Genomic DNA, 21,714 nt, shown 5'->3' with positions numbered 1-21,714 from the left:
TAGACAATTGTGCTCTTTCAACCTTCCGGTAAAAGTTTGGTGAAAACCCTTTTTTGTTCCATCATTACTGTGTCCCCCAATCCCCCCCGTGTACAAAGCCAGCTCCATAAAGATATGGTTTGACCAGTTTGGTGTAGTGAACCTTGAGTGGCCTACACAGAACCCTGTCTTTAACCCAACTTAATAACTTTTGGATTCATGGGAATGCCAAATACAAGCCAGGTCTTCTGTATTAAATGCCATAAAAACTTGGTTTGACCAGTACAGTGTGGAGAAACCATGAGCGGCCTCTAGAGATCCCTAACCTCAACCCTACTGAACACCTTGGGGCACTAATTGCAAGCCAGGTCTTCTGTGTACACAGCCAGCTCAAAAAAGACGCGGTTTGACCAGTTTGGTGGCCTACACAGAACCCCCGTCTTTAACCCAACTTAATAACTTTTGGATTCATGGGAATGCCAAATACAAGCCAGGTCTTCTGTATTCAATGCCATAAAAAACATGGTTTGACCAGTACAGAGTGGAGAAACCATGAGCGGCCTCTAGAGATCCCTAACCTCAACCCTACTGAACACCTTGGGGCACTAATTGCAAGCCAGGTCTTCTGTGTACACAGCCAGCTCAAAAAAGACATGGTTTGACCAGTTTGATGTGGAGGAACTCAAGTGTACTGCACAGAGCCCTGTGGAGGAACCTGGTGTCTCCTATATATACTGTGTTGGGAGTTTGGAACAGAGCCGGTCTTAAATTCTTGCCTCTGTTCTGATAAAGCTACACCTAGGTTCAGAAAGCATACACAGTGAAAAAAATTGTCAAACACCATCTGACAACACTTCCCCCTCAATATGTAGAATTTTATGCATGGGTTAACTCTCTATACCATACCACGGTCTCGCCAGACCAGAGATTGCCCGAAACCGATTACATCACCTACATGGATCGAAAGTCTTTCATGTCACGGATAAGCTTCAAGTATCGGATCCTCGCCACGGCCAACACCTGCTGTCTCCATAATGCCAGTCCACTGATGGTGGGGATACTGGAGTCAGACATCAGAAGGATGGAATCCTCTGGTTCCGAGGAGAAGTGATCCTGGTCCTCTTGCTCATTTCGCTCATTGGCAAAAACACCGTAATCTGGTCATTGAAGATGAGAAAAGTAATAATTTGGCCTTGGAATGCGGGTAACCCTAACAACGAACTTCTCTGATTTGTCTCCTTTTGGTTTGTTAACCACTTCAATACCGGGCACTTTCCCTTTCTTCCTGCCCAGGCCAATTTTCAGATTTCAGGGCTGTTGGACTTTGAATGACAATTGCCCGGTCATCCAACACTTACCCAATTAAAATTTTTAGAATGTTTTTGAGATAGATGGAAATTTATTTTGGTGGCATTTAATCACCACTGGGTGTTTTCATTTTTTCTAAACAAATGATAAAAGACCAAAAAAATTTTTTTCTATTTAATTTTTTTTTGCAAATAAGTAATTTTTCTTCATCACTGATGGGCACTGATGGGCAACACTGATAGGAGGCACAAACAGACAGCACTGATAGGAGGCACTAAAAAGGCAGCACTGATAGGCTGCACTGATGGGCAACACTGATACGAGGCACTAATATGCGGCACTGATAGAAGGCACTGATAGGCTGCACCAGGGCTGGACTGGGACAGAAATTTGGCCCTGGACTTCCAGACCGGCCCACTTACATTTTGAGTGTCCCATCAGCACTCCCTTCCATCAGAGTGTCCCATCATCAGCCCCCTTTACAACAGAGTGTCCCATCAGCACCCCTTATATCAGAGTGTCCTATTACCAGCCCCCTTACATCAGAGTGTCCCATGAGCAGCCCCCTTACGTCAGAGTGTCCCATGAGCAGCCCCCTTACGTCAGAGTGTCCCATGAGCAGCCCCCTTACGTCAGAGTGTCCCATGAGCAGCCCCCTTACATCAGAGTGTCCCATCACCAGCCCCCTTACATCAGAGTGGCCTACTGAGCCATTGGCCCACTGGGAAAAACTCCCAGTAGTCCCAATGGCCAGTACATGCCTGGGCTGCACTAATATGTGGCACTGATAGGCTGCACTGATGGGCACTGGTAAGCAGCACTGAGAGGAGGAACTGCTAGGTGGTACTGATGGAGCTGCACTGTTAATCAGAGCACTAATTATCAGTGCCAATGATATGCTGACACGTTTTCTGGTTAACGGCTCTCTTTTTTTCCCACAGACACAACATGTGAGGAACGGACTGCCGATAACTGGCAAGTCTGTTTACATGTGATTGGCCCTTTACCCCGATCTGTAATCAGTTATGATTGGCCCTTTACCCCGATCTGTAATCAGCTGTGATTGGCCCTTTACTGCAATCTGTGGTCAAGCTGTGTCCGAAAGGAGGCGCATAGGGGGCTGAGTTCTGGGAGGATGTCTATGGACACACTCCCAGAACTGGGCGACCATGCTGTAGCCATCTTTTGGCTATAGTGTGGTCGGCAAGTGGTTACATATGGTATATCACTTATGTGGTATTTTTATACCTGTTTGATAAGTGAAAAAAAAAAAATCTATTGATCCTGCCAGAAATCCGGTGAGTTTTATCTGTCATGTCTCTGTGAACTACAAAACATCTATCCCCATGTTATAGAAGAAGAGATGGGGGATATGTTATTTAGTCCTGTCCAACAAAGATACATAGCTGCTCCTCCGGAGATCCAGTACAATGAGTGTTGTCACCCTAGGACAACTGTGTTGCTGGCAGGATCACCAGAGGACAATAAAAAAGCCTGAAAAAGAAAACGGGTTCCGCCAACGCATCTAAGAATTGTTTGCAGAAAATCGTTTGCAGAATTTCAGATATTAGAACTGCTAGGTTGAGAAAACATAAAAACGTCACTCACCTCCTTTTTCGATCTCGGCCTCTCCTTCCAGTTTCAGGAACACATCGTCCAGCGTAGTAATAGAGACTCCGTAACTTACAATGTCTCGGCCCACATGTCCCTCCAGGTCAGAGAACAGAGCTGTAAAAAAAAAACAGTTCAGTGTTAAAGGAGAACTTCAAGATATAAAAATGAAAAGGACAGGAGGAGGTAAGTGTAAGCAATCCATTACATTTCCCTCCATGCTGTCTTTTCCAACAGACGGATCTTATAAATATGGCCGGAACTTTACGGAATCCTGATCCCTGCACTCCCCGCTTCCTTTTTCTGTTATTTTTATTAATTCACTGCAAATTAATGCCCAACAGACTTCCATTTTATGCCCTCAAGACCATGACATGAGACCCGTACCTGGGAAGGCATCCATGTTCAGGAATGGCAGGGTGAACGTCAAATCCTCCACATTCTGTGTGCTGAGTTTGGCACCGGAGATGTGCTGCTTTATGAGGGATGTGATGGCCTCTGTGTCACATGACGGGGTCACCTGCATCCTGGTAACTCAACAAAAGACAAAGTAAGTATAATGGTATTAGGTAAAAATCATCACTAAACCAATTCAAGTTTTGAGGGACATGGATCCTTCATATGGGCCTACATGATATTCCTTTAAAGCTGGAAATGTTAGACTCCATCTAGTAAAGGGCCACCTGATATACCAGACATTACGGTTTAATGGCACAGCAATGGTGGATGGGGTAGTGTGTGCAAAAATGAGCAAACATTTATTTTTTCCTTTGTATTTGCCAAATTGACCCACAGCATCCACATTTCTGCTTTTCTATAAACCCAACCAGGCTATGTCTTCTATACTTGTGACCTAGTATGGTACCTGGTGGCTCCAGGCAGCTAAACCTTCCTTGAAGGTTCAAGTAAGAGGCTTTTTGTGTTTGTACCACAGTCTAGATGTTAGCGGAGTTGTCTGGTGTCTCCTAACCCCTCCTTGAAGGTACAGGTTGAGGCCCTTCTTGTTTGCACCACAGCCTAAATATTAGAGGAGTAGTTTTTTTAATCCTAACCCTTCCGTGTACTTTGGGTGTGAAGCCCCTTTGCTAAAGTCTTGATGGTAGAGAAGTTGTTTTGGTGAATCTTAACCCTTCTTTGAAATTTCAAGTATGAGACCCTTTGTGTTTGTACCACAGTCTAGATGTTAGAGCAGTTGGATCGTAAATCCTAACCCTTGATGGTTAAGGCAATGGGCTCCTTGCATTTGCACTGCATTCTAGATGTTAGAGGAGCTGTTTGGTGAATCCTAACCCTTCTTGAAGGTTCAGGTATTAATCCCTTTGCGTAAGCACTGTCCAGATGTTAGAAGAGTTGTTTTGTGAATCCTAACCCTTCCTTGTAGGGTCATGTATAAGGCCCTTTGTGTTGGCACCTAAGTCTAAAAGTTAGGGGAGTTGTTTGGTGAGTCTCAACCCTTCCTTGAAGGTTCATGTACAAAATTCTTTCTGTTGGCACCATAGTCTAGATCAGTGATGGCGAACCTTGGCACTTCAGATGTTTTGGAACTACAATTCCCAAGATACTCATCTACACTGCAGAGTGCAAGAGCATCATGGGAAATGTAGTTCCAAAACATCTGGGGTGCCAAGGTTCGCCATCACTGGTCTAGATGTTAGAGAAATTGTTTGGTAAACCCTCACCCTTCTTGTAGGTTCAGGTATGGGACCCTTTGTGTTGGCACCATAGTCTAGATGTTAGAGGAGTTGTTTGTTGAATCCTAACCCTTCCGTGTACTTTGGGTATGAAGCCCCTTTGCTAAAGTCTTGATGGTAGAGAAGTTGTTTTGGTGAATCTTAACCCTTCTTTGAAATTTCAAGTATGAGACCCTTTGTGTTTGTACCACAGTCTAGATGTTAGAGCAGTTGGATCGTAAATCCTAACCCTTGATGGTTAAGGCAATGGGCTCCTTGCATTTGCACTGCATTCTAGATGTTAGAGGAGTTATTTGGTGAATCCTAACCCTTCTTGAAGGTTCAGGTATTAATCCCTTTGCGTAAGCACCGTCTAGATGTTAGAAGAGTTGTTTTTTGGATCCTAACCCTTCCTTGTAGGGTCATGTATAAGGCCCTTTGTGTTGGCACCTAAGTCTAAAAGTTAGGGGAGTTGTTTGGTGAGTCCCAACCCTTCCTTGAAGGTTCATGTACAAGATTATTTATGTTGGCACCACAGTCTAGATGTTAGAGGAATTGTTTGGTAAACCCTAACCCTTCTTGTAGGTTCAGGTATGGGACCCTTTGTGTTGGCACCATAGTCTAGATGTTAGAGGAGTTGTTTGTTGAATCCTAACCCTTTCTTGTAGGGTTCACCTATGAGACCCTTTGTGTTTGCACCACAGTATAGATGTAAGAGGAGTCATTTGGTGAATCCTAACCCTTCTTTGAAATGTATTTTCTTCTCAAAGATTTACATGCAGGTTTGGGGTTTCCATGTTCACCTCAAGTGGTAGCCAATGCCCCATTTTCGCTTTAGGAAAAAAGAGGTACCAACGCATTTCAGCCTCCCGTTGGAGAGCACAGCCTTACGGTCTGAAACAAATGAGAAGATAAAAGGTCAGACATGGATAAGAATTTCCAAAAAGCTAAAATGTTTTGCATGCTGTGAGAAGCAAGTCTGAGTGATGGAAGTATTTACCATCTACCTCTAGTACAGCCACGCCATCAGTTCATTACACTAAATCGATGCATTGGTAAGATGTAGATTTTAAACACTACCCTTTGTAGTAGTTTTAGCCAAAATGATATTCAAGGTCACAAGTTTAAAGGAAAACGAACACTTGGTCATGTGAACTTTTACAGCAAGCACCACCATGCCGATTGGCTTCAGAATATTTGAGCTTGGGCCATTTATTGGGATATAAGAAGGAAGATGTGTACTCGAGTCCTTTTTTAACCACTTTGCATCCAGGCCAATTCTGACATTTCTCTCCTACATGTAAAATTCCTAATTTTTTTGCTAGAAAATTACATAGAACCCCCCAAACATTATATATGTTTTTTTAGCAAAGACCCCAGAGAATACAATGGCGGTCGTTGCAACTTTTTATCTCGCACGGTATTTGCGCAGCAATTTTTCAAACACGTTTTTTCAGAAAAAAACAGTTTCATGCTTAAAAAAAAAAAAAAATGTAAAGTTAGCCCAATTTTTTTGCATAATGTGAAAGAGGAGGATACGCCGAGTAAATAGATACCCAACATGTCACGGTTCAAAATTGCACGCGCTCGTGGAATGGCGCCAAACTTTGGTATTTAAAAATCCCCATAGGCGACGCTTAAAATTTTTTTTACTGGTTACATGTTTTGGGTTACAGAGGCGGTCTAGGGCTAGAATTATTACACATTACACATGTGTGGGTTGAACACCGTTTTCATATGTGGGACGGGACTTACGTATGCGTTCGCTTCTGTGTGCGAGCTCACGGGGACAGGGGCGCTTTACTTTTTTTTTTTTTTCTTTTTTATTGTTAATTTTTTTTTTTTTTTTTGTTTGACGCTTAAAAAAAAAATAAAAAAAAAATGGATGACTTTTATTCCTATTACAAGGAATGTAAACATCCCTTGTAATAGGAAAATGGCACGATCGGACATATTTACACCTCTAGGCTGGGAAGAATAAAAAAAAAAAACGATCCCGGCTTCCCTGCCAAATTGGCGCCGTTAATTTGAATACCGAGGCCGGGCGTGACGTCATAACATCGCGCCCGGCCTCCGAACGATCATAGAGACTCCGGGGACCATCTGGTCCGCCGGAAATCTCTATGGTAACTTGCGGGGGGCCGGCGGATCCTGTGACCGACTCACCGATGGAAGTGGTGAGTCGGTACAAGCACCGGAGGGCGGCGGGAGGGGGCGGGGGGCGTCCGTAAGAACGATCAAGCGGCGGAACAGCCGCTATGATCGTTCTTATGGTGCAGGGAATCGCCGGCTGAAAACGCCGATATCTGAATGATGTCTGTGGCCTCAGGCATCATTCAGATATAACCACCGAAAGCCCATGACGTCAATAGACGTAGTGTGGGCGCCAAGTGATTAAAAAGGTCTTTTTCTTGAAGGCTCCAAGCATTTAAAGCGGAGCTCCACCCTAAAGTGGACCTTCCGCTCATTGGAATCCTCCCCCCCTCCGGCGCCACAATTGGCACCTTTCAGGGGGGAGGGGGGTGCAGGTACCTGTACAGTACAGGTATCTGCACCCACTTCCGGCATAGCTATCTGCGGAAAGGGGCGTAGATTCTGCAGAATCTACGCCCCTTTCCGAAAGTCCCCCGCTGCCTGCTGGGAAACACACGGATCCCAGAGACAGCGGGGACCGTCCTTATTGTGCAGCCCAACTCGCGCATGCGCAGTAGGGAACCGGGAAATGAAGCCGAAAGGCTCCACTTCCTGATTCCCATACCCAAGATGGCGGCGGCAGCACCCGAGAGACGATCGAGAGATCGGCTTCGGGTGCCGACATCGTGGGCGCGCTGGGCGGGTAAGTGTCATTATTTTAAAAGTCAGCAGCTGCAGTATTTGTATTAACGGCGGAACTCCCGGCGGACTCCCGCTTTAAACTACTACAGAAAGATGGAGGTCAAAATCTTTGAGCACCGCACCTGCAAGGATGTCGGCTTCGTCCATGAACTGCGTGCTGAATAAGGTGACGCGGCCATCTTTGCGCTCTTTGAGAACAGACCATACACGGTGCCTGGAGAACGGGTCAAGGCCAGCCGTCGGTTCATCCAGCAACAGAATCTGAAAAGGAGGGGCAGTTTTTAAAAAACAGAAGAGATGTTTGTGAATATTTTTGTCGTATTCCAGCGATTAAAAGGAGAACTTCAGTCAACGCAAATTTTGTTTCCTTCAATTTATTTTAATACTCGTCTATGTGCTACAGAATTTTAGAGAAATGAGGACTGTTTGTGTTGAACTTGAGCCTTTGTTTTATTAAAAGTGGTAAAGAAAAACCTTTAAAAATAAGATTTTTTAGCAACTGACTGTGTCCTTCATGCTCCATCATTTGAAGCTGCTTCTCACAGTCTTCTCTTCAATGAAAAGCAATAAATGATTCCTGAGAAGATCACCTCGGGGTCTCCTAATAGTGCAATCGCCAGGGTCAGCTTCCTCCTCTGACCTCCACTCAGTTTATTGGCTCTCAGGTCTTCAATGTTCTCTATGTCCAGGTCACAAAGGACCTTTTCTACCTATAAAATAAATCTGATCAGCAAAAAACTCAAACCTTCCATTTCGAGAATGTCTATTGTTGATGTACAGTATCTCACAAAAGTGAGTACACCCCTCACATTTCTTCTCTCTTTTCATGTGACAAGCCCCATGAGCCCCAGCCCATGACACTCCCACCACCATGCCTGACTGTAGACAAGACACACACTTGTCTTTGTCCTCCTCACCTGGTTGCCCCCACACACGCTTGTCACCATCTGACACCAAATACCTTTATCTTGGTCTCATCAGACCACAGGACATGGTTCCAGTAATCCATCTCCTTAGTCTGCTTGTCTTCAGCAAACTGTTTGTGGTCTTTCTTGTGCATCATCTTTAGAAGAGGCTTCCTTCTGGGATGACAGCCATGCAGACCAATTTGATGCAGTGTGTGGCGTATGGTCTGAGCACTGACAGGCTGACCCCCCACCCCTTAAACCTCTGCAGCAATGCTGGCAGCACTCATACGTCTATTTCCCAAAGACAACCTCTGGATATGACGCTGAGCACGTGACCTCAACTTCTTTGGTGGACCATGGCGAGGTCTGTTCTGAGGGGAGCCTGTCCTGTTATACCGCTGTATGGTCTTGGCCACCGTGCTGCAGCTCAGTTTCAGGGTCTTGGCAATCTTCTTATAGCCTAGGCCATCTTTATGTAGAGAAGCAATTCTTTATTTCAGATCCTCAGAGAGTTCTTTGTCATGAGGTGCCATGTTGTACTTCCAGTGACCAGTATTAGAGAGTGAGAGCGATAACACCAAATTTAACACACCTGCTCCCCATTCACACCTGAGACCTTGTAACACTAACTAGTCACATGACACCGGGGGGAGGGAAAATGGCTAATTAGGCCCAATTTGGACATTTTCACTTAGGGGTGTACTGACTTTTGTTGCCAGCGGTTTAAACATTAATGGCTGTGTGTTGAGTTATTTTGAGGGGACAGGAAATTTACACTGTTATACAAGCTGTACACTCACTACTTTACATTGTAGACAAGTGTCATTTCTTCAGTGTTGTCACATGAAAAGATATATATGTAAATATTTACAAAAATGTGAGGGGTGTACTCACTTTTGTGAGATACGGTATATCTGCACATACACATTGCTTTGTACCTCGGATTTCACTTTACTTCTAGGAACACCTTTAATCTGAGCAAAAACCTCCAAGTTCTCCTTCACCGTTAGAAGCTCAAAGTTGATATCGATCTGCGGGCAAAAGCCAATCTTTCTCTGGATCTCCTGACGAAGACTGAGGTCTGATAGAGGATGGCCATAGATGTTGGCAGATCCTACAATGAGAAAGAAATGACAGTAAAGGTAATCTCCACCCAAAATGTATATTTGAGCCTCCATCTGTATTGTAGGGGTTGGTTATGGTCCTATCAGAAGATTAGAAGTCATGTACCCACAATGCACAGTAAGATAATGACACCGTTGCTCATTCTGGTCAGCAACAGTATGGTGTCCACCTCTCTGGTCAGCAACAGTATGGTGTCCACCTCTCTGGTCAGCAACAGTATGGTGTCCACCTCTCTGGTCAGCAACAGTATGGTGTCCACCTCTCTGGTCAGCAACAGTATGGTGTCCACCTCTCTGGTCAGCAACAGTATGGTGTCCACCTCTCTGGTCAGCAACAGTATGGTGTCCACCTCTCAGACATTTCCAAGTGTGGTATTAGCACAGAACTGTTGTCAGATTTCTTTCTATTTGAAGCTCCATAAAAGAAGAGAGGTGGAACGTTTAATACTGTAGATCTGGCTCAGCTTTTTTAATGTAAGGCCACCTCCACACTAGCAAAATGTTCCCAACAGCAATTATATGCGAGAACCCCAGTGGGGAGTCCCAGTGATTAGCTACAAGAGGCAACCCCATTCAGGGCTGGTGCAAGGATTTTTTACACCCTAGGTGAAACCTCATATTGCCGCCCCCCCCATTGACTCCACCCATGACTCCACCCCCTTTTCCCTGCCCATGTAAACCCCACCTTTTTAAAGGAAGTGCCCCATCAAATGCAGCCTCACCAGCGCCCATTAAATGCAGCCTCACCCAGGGCCCTCTTTAACCACTTCCCGACCAGCGCACGACGATGTACGTCGACAGAATGGCACGGGCAGGCATATTGGCGTACAGGTACGTCCAATATTGAATGCCGCCCTGCCATCGGGAGCGCGCCGCCGGCAGCGCGCTCCCGCGCTGGTCGGGACCCCCGTGAGTCCGGTCGCGGGACCCGCGGACTCGATCACCGCGGGCAAGCCCCGCGATCGTCTCACGGAGCGGCTGAATGGAGGAAATGCCGAGTAAACAGCATTTCTCCATTCTGCCTAGCAACTAGTGACGCTGATCTCTACTCCATGTGATTGGAGCAGAGATCAGTGTTCACTAAATGAAAGCCCAACCCCCCCACAGTTAGTAACACACCCCTAGGAACACTTAACCCCTACACTGCCACCCACTGGTTAACCCCTTCACTGCCAGTGTCATTTACACAGGAATCACTGCATTTATATAGCAGTGATTACTGTATAAATGACAATGGTCCCAAAAATGTGTCAAAAATGTCCGATGGGTCCCCCACAATGTCGCAGTCACAATAAAAATCGCAGATCGCCGCCATTACTAGTAAAAAAAAAAAAATAATAAAAAATTATTAATAAAAATGCTATAAAACTATCCCTATTTTGTAAACGCTATAACTTTTGCGCAAACCAATCAATAATCTCTTATTGCGATTTTTTTTACCAAAAATATGTAGAAGAATACGTATCGGCCTAAACTGAGGGAAAAAAATTTTTTTATATATATTTTTGGGGGATATTTATTATAACAAAAAGTAAAAAATAATGTGTTTTTTTCAAAATTGTCGCTCTATTTTTGTTTATAGCGCAAAAAATAAAAACCGCAGGGGTGATCAAATACCCCCAAAAGAAAGCTCTATTTGTGGGAAAAAAAGGACGTCAATTTTGTTTGGGAGCCACGTCGCACGACCACGCAATTGTCAGTTAAAGCGACGCAGTGCCGAATCGCAAAAAGTGGTCTGGTCCGGTCTGAAAGTGGTTAAGGCAGGGCAAAAGGGGCAGCTGCCCAGGGCCCTGTCATTGTTGTGGGGCCCAAAGCAGCTGCCTCATGCTTGCCAACTATCCCAGTTTACATTCCCTTGTCCGTTGAAGTTTTAGTCCTGTGCTGCTACTAATGCTGCCCAGCTCTGCCCTATTGTTGTGTACAGATGACTCACCTGCAGACCTGTGTTTACATGTAAATACTGGCATTCATATGTAAATAGCAGTGACATGCATATGTAAATAGCTGAGGCCAACGGCATTGATATGTAAATAAAGGCAGCATTCATATGTATATCATGCCCCCCCTGCAGTGAGGAGATGATGTGCTGTAACCTATCGCAACCAGTGAGCAGTATTACAGTACAGTAATCTCTAGCAGCCAATCAACAAGCAGAAATGTGCTGTAACCTCTAGCAACTTATCTGTGAGCCTTAAGGAGTGCTGTAACCTCTAGCAACCAGTCAGTAAGCAGTAATGATATGCTGTAACCTCAGGCAACCAATCGCAATCGCTGGCTGATCTGATACAGTCAACTGATTTTAAGTCTAGCTGCTATTTATTGTATGTCTCAGAGAAAGTGGAGAGTGAAATTGCATTGGGGGGGGCCAAAGAAAAATTTTGCCCAGGGTCCAATCAATATTAAAGATGGCCCTGGCCTCACCATCGCCCATCAAATGCAAACTACCAGTGCCCATCAAATGCAGCCTCACCAACGCCAATCAAATGCAGCCTCACCAGTGCCCATCAAAGCAACCTCACCAGCGCCCATTAAATGCAACCTCACCAGCGCCCATCAAATGCAGCCTCACCGATGCCCATTAAATGCAGCCTCACCATCGCCCATCAAATGCAGCCTCACCAACGCCAATCAATGCAGCCTCACCAGTGCCCATCCAATGCAGCCTCACCAGTGCCCATCCAATGCAGCCTCACCAGCACCCTTCAATGCAGCCTACCAGTTCCCATCAATGAATATTTGCTTGCTTCCATTCATTCGGGAGTCGGGACACAGACATAGTCCTTCGCCGCTGACTGCAACTGCCTGCTGATGCTGAGTCTTGGCTGATTGCTGCAGAAAGAAGAGGAGTAGGAACACCAGTGGCTGGGCGCCCTAGGCAGCAGGGCGCCCTAGGTGGCTGCCTAGTTTTCCTAGTGGTAGAACCGCCCCTAAACCCCATTGAAAGCAAACAAAGGGAGGCTTCCGGCTCCCACAGCTAATTGCGGCTGCTTGCATGTATCACAATCGCCTGCAATTCAATCCTGGACACAGACTGTTGATGTCATGCCTAAATATATTTATATAGACAGGTAATGCATATAACGAGAGGAACATCTCACCACCAGTGGCTCCGCACATCCCGCTGAGTATATTCAGTAATGTTGTTTTTCCAGCTCCGCTGTGACCGAGTAACGCCGTGATCTGTCCCTCATAGATGTCCAGATTCAGACCTGGGGGTAAGACACTCAGTCAGGGTTCCCAATGGGGTCTGGAGCATGTGGATCTATATAGATTTATAAGTACCAGTCATGGATTTACCTGCTGTCTTTTGTAGATTATTGCCAGTCATGGACTCTAATGGCGCGTACACACGATCGGAAATTCCGGACAGAAAAAGACCGATGAGAGCTTTTCATCGGAAAATGCGACCGTGTGTACGCTCCATCGGAATTTAGCTATCCGAATTCCCGCCAGCCAAAAATTGATAGCATGTTCTCAATTTTCCCGACGGAAAAAACTTTCTATCGGAAATTCCGATCGCGTGTACGCAATGATTGAACTACGAGACAGAAGCTATTGGCTACTGGCTATTGAACTTCCTTTTTCTAGTCCCGTCGTACGTGTTGTGCGTCACCGCGTTATAAACGATCGGAATGTGGTGTGACTCGCGTGTAAGCAAGACAGCTTGAGCCGAATTCCGTTGGAATTCCGTCCGGAAAACCATCAGAGCTTTTTTCGATGAGAATTCCGATCGTGAGTACGCGGCATAAGGGACTACTGCCACCTTCTGTGGATTTACTGCCCAAATGGTTTTTGTGGACTTTGTCATCTAAGGTATGATGACTTCATGGGGCACTAGAGAGTTTTGTACAGGAAAAGTGTGTGGAATATGTCTCTGAGAACCGTTTGTGTGTTTAAACTTCCTCAGTAAAAGATCTTTATTGTTCATCTGAATTGCCTGATCTAAAAGTCTCTAATGGGGTGCATGTAAGGCATATCAAAAGATCAGGGCTGACGTCAAGGAACTGGAGAGGTTAAAGAAGGTACAGTACAGAGGTCTAACAAGCAGAATGCTCTCCAGAGGAAGCTATATTGCTGTCGTTAAGGACTACCCTATTTGGAACACTCGCTAAAACAGCCAACCAGCCAGGAAATGGAGGACATGACATAGGTGATGGCTACGCTGGTAGTGAAGGGGTTTTATGTTTGACGCCTTTAAGAGCATCTGGCTAACCACATACTAGGACCAGATCCATGGCACAGAGTACCTGGGGACCCAGCCTGGGAATCACAAGAGTTATGGAGAGAGGCTTTGGAGGGAGAACAAGCATTAAAGTTATAGAAGTGCGTTTTCTGTGTTCAGTTGAAACATTCATGGCATTTTGTCCCCACTAGGGCACCTTAAGCCCCACCCACTTCCATTATAAACATAATAATTGTGGCGTGCAACATTGTGTCTTTTTACATAAAAAAGATGACTTTCCTTTATCTGAAAGTATAATTATCCTTCTCAACCTTTTTGGTTCGCCTCGCTCTTAAAGGAATCTATCTATCTATATTAAAAAAAACTTGCTGTTCAAATGCTTTAAACATTTTTACAGCCATAACGAATAGTCCCCAGAATTTGCCTAATCTATTTGTTTCCTATGATCTTTAGCTCCATCAAGTGGCCATAATGTGATATTTTCCTGCAATACCTCAATCAGGGAAACACCAAATCAGGGCTTGGATCTAAACACCCGGGACCTCTGCTGTGTCTGCAAGTGACTCTTCTTGCTGAGCACACCTGAGACATTGGACAGCTCCCTTCGAATCTGTTAGAAAATCTTGCCTTGTACCTTGTTTTTTGTGAACCTTGAACTCTTTGCTCCTCTCATGAACTTCCTGATTTATTCCGCTATATCTCTGTACTTCCTGTTTGCCAGATTATTGTGCTCTCTTCAGCCAATATCTCACTCTTGTCTCTCCTTCTACCATCCGTATCCATGCTACTAACTCGTTAATGACCCATAGCCATCCCAAACTGCAATGACTTGTTACTTGACCTTTGACTTGTTTACTGACTACGCTTCAGCTTTATCCCTACCTGCTATGTCTGCTATAACCAGGGCAGGACTTAGGGTGGTGGGGGCCCCTGGGCTTGAGCCACTTTCAGGCCCTACCTTCTATACATTACCGTATTTATCAGCTTATAACACGCACCCCAAGTTTAGGAGGGGATTTTAAGGAAAACAACTTTTCGGAGGGAAGTTTAAGGAAAAAAACGTACATTTAAATGCCCATCAATGCAGCCTTATCAGTGTCCTTCTGCAGTATCTCGGCGGCTCTTGGGTACTCTTGAAGTCCCAAGCGGAGCCGATAGTATTCGAGTGTACTTGGCTCAGCTCACAGTCACGCCCAGTCTCTGTGTTATGTCCATCATAGTGCAGGACTGGGTGTGACTGTGAGCGGAGCCGAGCCGAGTACACTCGGCTTTGTATCTCGGCGGGGCCCCCTATTGGGTGGGGCCCATGGGCTGGAGCCCAGTCAAGCCCAATGGTAAGTCCAGCCCTGGCTATAACTGATCATCATTGTAATCTTATCTGGCTCATGACAATAAAGACATCTCTACAGACTCTTTTGGATTCAAGTGTGAGATCAATCTTTTCTTCTCTTCTTGAATTTGCCTATGGTGATGAGCCGGGATTAGCACCTTGGACCGGGTGTGTCCACTTTTTGCCTGAAGCGGTGTGTGCACCCTTGTTCTGTTTTCTGCTCAATCTGCTACTGGATCCCAGCTTGCTCACTTCCTGGTGGGGCGATCCTGAGGACTGTGACCCGGCACTAACACACAGCAAAACCCATCCCCACCATCAGGAGCTCTGGTTAATACTGGTTAGATCCTAGAACCCCGTACCTTGGGTGAGCCTGCATCATCCGCCAGGGTGACATTGTATACTTATCCTACTGGCCACTGTGAGCCTCTCTACTACTAAAGCTAGTGGTCCCTGAGCCGGACCCCCTGACTGTGACATGGACACTAGATGGAGCTGTCAATCATAATAATAAACATACAGTATTGGGCAAAATATGGGAATTATTTGTGACAGCTGAAAGAATATTTGAGACAATGATTCAATTTATCTTAAGTGCTGACTGTGAATGTTTGCATGCCCAATGTCTTCCAAAAGAAAATAATTCCTCAGAAGGAAAGACAGCCTTTCCTCAGCCTTAAATGGTAGAAAGTGTATATTAAGAACCATTCAGCTACACAACAAATGTCAATAGGATGTGAAAAGAAAATAGGAATATTTTCTTTCCAGGATTGTGGAACAAAAGACCCTCATTTGCATCCATTCTATAGAAAATACAGTAAAACCTTGGATTGCAAGCATGCTTGTAATCCAAAGCACTTGTATAGCAAAGCGAACTTCCCCTTTCAGTTTATAGTCCACAGAAAAAGATTATAACCATGTGATTGGTTGTGTAACCATAAAATGTCAATTTGCAAATTGCCGCCTCAACAAGGGGATTAGAAGCAAAATCCAGCAGGAGCTCCAGTGTATAAAAGAGAAGAGAGGGCGCCTCTAAGTGTAGCAATATTGGTTACATTTAATGAATGTACAATATTTATCAACTCACATGGTTGCTGATTAAAACTGGTGCATCTAAGTATGCTGGCATCTGGGGTAAAGCTGTCCACATAGACCATCCTCCACACCGCCGGCTCTCACCGATGTCGATCTGCAGCCGTGACCGGGAAAGACTACCCTGCAGTAGAGCGATCTGAAAGCAAGGCTTGAAGAGCTTGTGGAGCACAACGTGGAAAGGTTGACGTTGAGGGCGGTGTAGAGGATCACTAGTTGGGAGGATGCGAGTTGCTAAATGTTGTACCTTCATCAAATGTAACCGTAAGTCAAAATGCATTTAAAAATGTTGCTTGTCTTGCAAAACGCTCTCAAACCAAGTTACTCTCAAACCAAGGTTTTACTGTTTTCCATATTACATACAGGAGAAGTGAACATTTTAGAAACTGGATCACCTCGTAGCGCCTCTATCTGCTTGTCCTTGCCGCTGTACATTTTCTTGACATTATTTATCCTGTGTAAAGGGACAAGATGAGGATTTAGAGGAAATTACATTAAACTAGACCTAGGACTGACATGTTCTATGACCTGATATTGAAATTCATAATTTACATCAACCATTCTCAAGCAAGGTACCTCCAGAGGTTTCTAGGTGTTCCTTGAGCTGTGGCTAGTGGACCTTCAAGCTGATGAGGCCTTCATATTTCCAGGGCCAACACCACACAACAGAGCTAGCTCCCGATACTAAAATTCACAATTTGCATCAACCATTGTTAAACAGGGTTCCTCCAGAATTTTCTAGGGGTCCCTTGAGCTGTGACTGGTTGACCTCCCAACTGATGGTGCCTCCACTAAAATTCATAAGTTACATTGACCATTCTCAACCCATCTAGAGCAGGGATGGGGGAACCTTGGCACCCCAGATGTTTTGGAACTACATTTCCCATGATGCTCCACTACACTGCAGAGTTTATGAGCATCATGGGAAATGTAGTTCCAAAACATCTGGGGTGCCAAGGTTCGCCATCACCGATCTAGAGCTTTGAAATGGGTTCCTTGAGTTGTGGCTGGATGACCTCCAATTGATGGGGCCAACACCACCCAACAGGACCAGCGCCATGGCACCAATAGCCTTTTTAGCTGTTTGTATGGGAGGCATTTTGACCATCATTCTTCCCAATGGCCACCAAATAATTAATTAGTAGGGATTCTGAGAGACCTGAAAACAGTTTTAAAGGGTTCCTCTGGGATAAAAGGTTGAGAAAGCGGCTCTACATCAATCAACAGAATGCTCGTGGCCAAATCACATTTCTTGGGTACAGTGGCGTAACTAGAACCTTCAGGGCCCGATGCAAGAAACCATGAAGGGCCCCCCTGAACCCCAGCCAGGGCCCTTCCCTCCGAGTCTGGCGGTGGAACTCCAGGGCGTGGTCACAGGTATGACCTTTGTGAGCCCTGTAGTTCCACCACTGGTATCAGTAGTTTTTTTTTTTTTTTTAGGTGCCCCATTGGGGGACTGTCCCTAGGCAGGATGGGGTCCCCGTCCCCAGAAGAGATGAGGTCCTTTTCTCCAGGGCAGATGAAGTTACTGCCCCCAGGTGAGAAGGGGTCCATGTCCCCAGGGGGAGATGGAGGGGTATGTAATGGTGTGTGGGGGATGGGGTCCTCTCACTCACCATGACCAAGCTGCAGGCCGTGCACTCATCCATGTTGGCCTAGGCTCCATCCAGTGTGCTGGACGGGTGATCAGCATATCTCCCAGAAAGACCTTTCATCATCTGTGTATGATGGGGGAGGAGGGGGGCTGGCAGACAAGCCTGCAGTGTCCTCCGGGGGGCTCTCATAGGGCTACACTGCATCTGTGTGCTTAAAGTTTGTTTACCCGGGAGAAGTATGCAGTGCAGTGTGGGCCGGACTCAGGGGGGGCGGGACTCTAGCTGGGGAGAACAGACATCGGACTGAGAGGCAATGCATGGAGCAGGAGAGGGGTACTCTGAGGAGCCGGCTGAGGACACAGGTCATTCGGGAAATGCACAACTAAAGAGCAGCCAGTGCGATAGTCGAGCATGGAGCTCTGCTAGTCACCCTCCAGCCACCCCTTTGCATGGTGCACTGGTACCCCTAGCTGCCTATGCTGCTGTAGAGGGGGCTGAATGGGCCCCCTGCATCACAGGACCCAGTTGCGGTCACGACTGCTGCACCCCCTATAGTTACGCCCCTGCTTGGGTAACAAAAGACCTTTACCTTGCCATGAATTAAATATCACAGCTCGCAAAGGCTTAATCACAGGTCTCTGGTCATCAGCAGCTTTGTGAGTGTCTCAGGTTATTACAGACAGCAGAGAGCCTTTTCAGTTAAGAAGAACCTGTCCTCTAGGCTTCCCAGTAGACAAGGATCTATGAGGCACAACCGTTGTGCACCACTTCAAAGTGCAAAGCCCTGCCTGTGCTGTATATATAATGGGCAGTAATGGCTGCTTCCATGTGCAATTCAAGCATATAACACCATGTTAAAATGTGTTAAATGGGCTGTGTCAATGGGATTTGGGCTCTCTTTAATTTAAGGTGGCGGACACTGTGTGTCTTCTATAATGGACAGAAGTGGAGACTTCACCTCAAACATCAGTACCTGATCGCTTCTTTTCCCAGTAACTCAATGGGAACTTTTTCTACATAGTCCCCCGAATCCTCCTCTATGCGCTCTCCTTTTCCTAGCGGCACGGGGTTCATCTTCTTCTTCATTGACCAGAATGAAGGTCTCAGGCAGAATAACGGCTCTTGTCTCACTCCGTGTTTATCTGGTGTCAAAAGTAGACAAGTCTGATTAAGGCCGTGGGGACAAAATAAAGACAGCTATAGAGTACATTTGTAGAGGCCAGGGTGTATATAATTACATCATAAGAGTGACATAACAGAGGCCAAGACAAGTCAATGCAATAGCTTCCATACTTATGTTTGGGGCTTTGACACAATTGGCCTGTGTGCTCCACCTGACACATTTTGCTAAAAGGAACACCTCGATCTTCCATTAAATGATGAGAAAAAATATCAGCCATTTGTAATCACCTGGAATAATCTTGTCGAAATAGAGAGTGAGGATGATATAAAGCACTGAGTCCAGAGTCAGGTAGATGGCGCTGGAGAGTATGTGGGAGGAGTCACCGCCGAAGTCCGAGAAGAAGGCCCCTTGAAGGTCATTTTCCATGTGCATGCTCTAAAAACACAGAGAATCCATAACATCTCATACCAACAATATGAGAGCCCATCCCAAACATCACAGGTGTTTGCTTAAGTGTATTTAAACCAAACCAATGCTTTGTCCGTGCAGTGCAGGAGAACAGGTTCACATTAATGCCCGTCCCTGAAGAACCGTTCCTTCTCGACACCTCGGTTCCGTTCAGCTACTAAGTAAAGAAGATCAGTATGTCCAGGTGATTAGCATACCACTCAGGACCGTTTTTAAGGCAGGGCAAAAGGGGCAGCTGCCCTGGGCCCTGTCATTGTTGTGGGGACCAAAGCAGCTGCCTCATACTTGCCAACTATCCTGGTTTAAATTCCCTTGTCCCTTAAGGTTTTAGTCCCTTGCTGTATCCCAATATCTCAGTGTGAAGTTCTGCCCAGCTTTGCCCTATTGTTGTGTACTGATGACTCATCTGCAGACCCTGTTTTACATGTACATTACTGGCATCCATATGTAAATAGCAGTGGCATTCATATGTAAATAAAGGTGGCATTTATACATAAATAGTGGCGGCCAGCGGCATCAATATGTATACCATGCCCCCCTGAGGTCATATCCACAGTAATCTCTAGCAACCAGTCAACAAGCAGAAATCATGTGCTGTAACCTCTAGCAACTAATCAGTGAGCCATAATATGTGCTGTAAAATCTAACAACCAGTCAGTGAGCGGTAATGATACACTCTAAGCTCTGGCAACCAATTGCAATAGCTGCCTGATCTGATTCACTAAACGGATTTTGAGTCTAGCTGCTATTTATGGTATGTCTCGGAGCAGGTGGAAAGCGAAACTGCATGGGGGGACCCCCCCAAGAAAAGTTTTGCCCAGGGTCTGATCAATATTAAAGACGGCCATGATACCACTCCCTACTCCCCTTCTTGTCATATAACAGTGCTGGTGTTTGGTGATTGGCACCCCGTAGGGGGTGATAAACCTCAGCCCTATGCAAGTCCCCAAAAACAGCTCCCAATAATAAATGATTACCTCCGCCATCCCGACGGCAAAGGAAAAGGGGTGGAAAATGGCCAGAAAAACTTCCAGAGATTTGGGTATGGCATTCACCAGCGGTAGGAGGCCCAGCGCGGCTAGGAAGAGAGTGATGAAAAATCCCAGAATGGCTGTCAGGCGGTGCTTCCTGAAGAGGGCGCTCAACATGCAGTTAAAGCAGACCTGGATGGTAAAATATATAATCAGTGTGGTTGCATTCAGTTTCATAAAAAAGTAGCTGAAGAGGAAAACTACCTGAGGATTGGCTGAGGCTGTATGAGTATGCAAGTTAAGGGACTGCTTCTTCAAACCCACTTAATTCTGGAACTTTCCGGAAATCAGGGGGGAGCAGCCAAACCTGCAACCATCAGAACCCAGAGCAGCCAAAAGCAGTCAAACTTCACTCCATTTGCTACAGAGACGCCAAAAACCTAAAACTACCTCAATACTACTACTAACCCAACTAGGAGGGTGCTACAAACGTGGCGTTCGTTCGCTCAAACACATCATCCAGACTTACCGTTGCTATGCCATAGAGGCAGAAGAGAAGAAAAATAACTCCAAAGGAACTTTGCACAAACAGATAAGTGGTGGCGACCAGAGCCATGATGGTGGCGATGATGATGGCGCTGATGGCGTACAGCAACCCCCAAGACAACCTGAAATACAAGATTATGACACCATATGGGAGATTTTCTAAGAAAGGAAAATGCTTGTGACCTCCGACCTTCCTGAACTTTCTAAAGTCAGTAGCGCCAGCACTGTGTCACTGCCCCACCTTCCACACTATTGACACCCTCCCTGAACTCTTTATCTCTCTTAAATTATCCCTACATTATCCCAATATTAATTTGGGTTGACCAACAACACTCGCCAAAATGCCAGATCCTTCAGTCCCATCATCCTCATCAGCTCTCTGGTTTTCCTCCTCTCCCGGGTAATCTGCAGCGTCATGAGATAGGACAGCGAGACGAAGCACATGCTCAAGTCATACAGGGCAGTGCCCATGTAGAGAAGCGCCCTATCTGAGAAGTCCACCGATTCCATCTTCACCACCTCTGCGGCCGCCAAACCATCCCATAACGACTGCTTGGTGTTCCGCTGAAAAACATATTTATTTATTTTTTGATAATTACAGAATTTTTTTTTTTTTTTAAGTTGGACAATTTTTTAAAACATTTTTATATTATTTTGGGTTGGAATTTAAAGAAAGGTAGTAAAGAGAGAAATACAATGTCATCTTTGTGCCATCTATCCATCGTGTGAAACTGCACTTGTTCTGTGTGAATGGGGGCACAATCAAATACTATTAGGCTATTTCCTCTTCAGGTTGAATATTATTCATTCTTACAGACTAGCGTGGATCAGGAAAATGCAGCATTATGACCGCTAGATGGATCTGACCATCATAGAAAATAAATGAAAAAAAAAGGGAAATTACTGCGCTAAAATGCAGCAAACCAAATTCAAATAATAACATACAGCAGCTACATACGAATGTGACAAAG

At 45.5% G+C, this 21,714-nt stretch overlaps 2 protein-coding genes across 2 annotated transcripts in view; both read right to left on the bottom strand.

Moving 5' to 3' along the window:
- The window catches only part of LOC143936205 (ABC-type organic anion transporter ABCA8-like), a 394,203-nt gene that overhangs the window by 55,269 nt on the left and 317,220 nt on the right, over nucleotides 1–21,714 (bottom strand). The window lies entirely within an intron of this gene.
- Nucleotides 1–21,714, bottom strand: part of LOC143936207 (ABC-type organic anion transporter ABCA8-like) — a 110,276-nt gene that overhangs the window by 53,960 nt on the left and 34,602 nt on the right. The window contains exons 6-19 of the mRNA XM_077460616.1: nucleotides 21,081–21,307; nucleotides 20,727–20,865; nucleotides 20,204–20,389; nucleotides 19,046–19,193; nucleotides 18,609–18,777; nucleotides 16,436–16,494; nucleotides 12,534–12,644; nucleotides 9,250–9,425; nucleotides 7,994–8,113; nucleotides 7,526–7,664; nucleotides 5,372–5,462; nucleotides 3,286–3,425; nucleotides 2,896–3,015; nucleotides 935–1,136 (exon numbers count right to left, since the gene is read on the bottom strand). Coding sequence (XP_077316742.1) covers nucleotides 935–1,136; nucleotides 2,896–3,015; nucleotides 3,286–3,425; nucleotides 5,372–5,462; nucleotides 7,526–7,664; nucleotides 7,994–8,113; nucleotides 9,250–9,425; nucleotides 12,534–12,644; nucleotides 16,436–16,494; nucleotides 18,609–18,777; nucleotides 19,046–19,193; nucleotides 20,204–20,389; nucleotides 20,727–20,865; nucleotides 21,081–21,307 — 2,027 coding nt within the window. The remainder of the gene's footprint in view (nucleotides 1–934; nucleotides 1,137–2,895; nucleotides 3,016–3,285; nucleotides 3,426–5,371; nucleotides 5,463–7,525; nucleotides 7,665–7,993; nucleotides 8,114–9,249; nucleotides 9,426–12,533; nucleotides 12,645–16,435; nucleotides 16,495–18,608; nucleotides 18,778–19,045; nucleotides 19,194–20,203; nucleotides 20,390–20,726; nucleotides 20,866–21,080; nucleotides 21,308–21,714) is intronic.

The sequence above is a fragment of the Lithobates pipiens genome, unplaced genomic scaffold, assembly GCF_037356315.1.
Source record: "Lithobates pipiens isolate NorthernLeopardFrog02 unplaced genomic scaffold, aLitPip1_a1.2 Scaffold_28, whole genome shotgun sequence".
NCBI classification, from domain to species: domain Eukaryota; kingdom Metazoa; phylum Chordata; class Amphibia; order Anura; family Ranidae; genus Lithobates; species Lithobates pipiens.
Note: the sequence above shows the minus strand (reverse complement) of the source record. Positions and strands in the feature narration are given on the sequence as shown.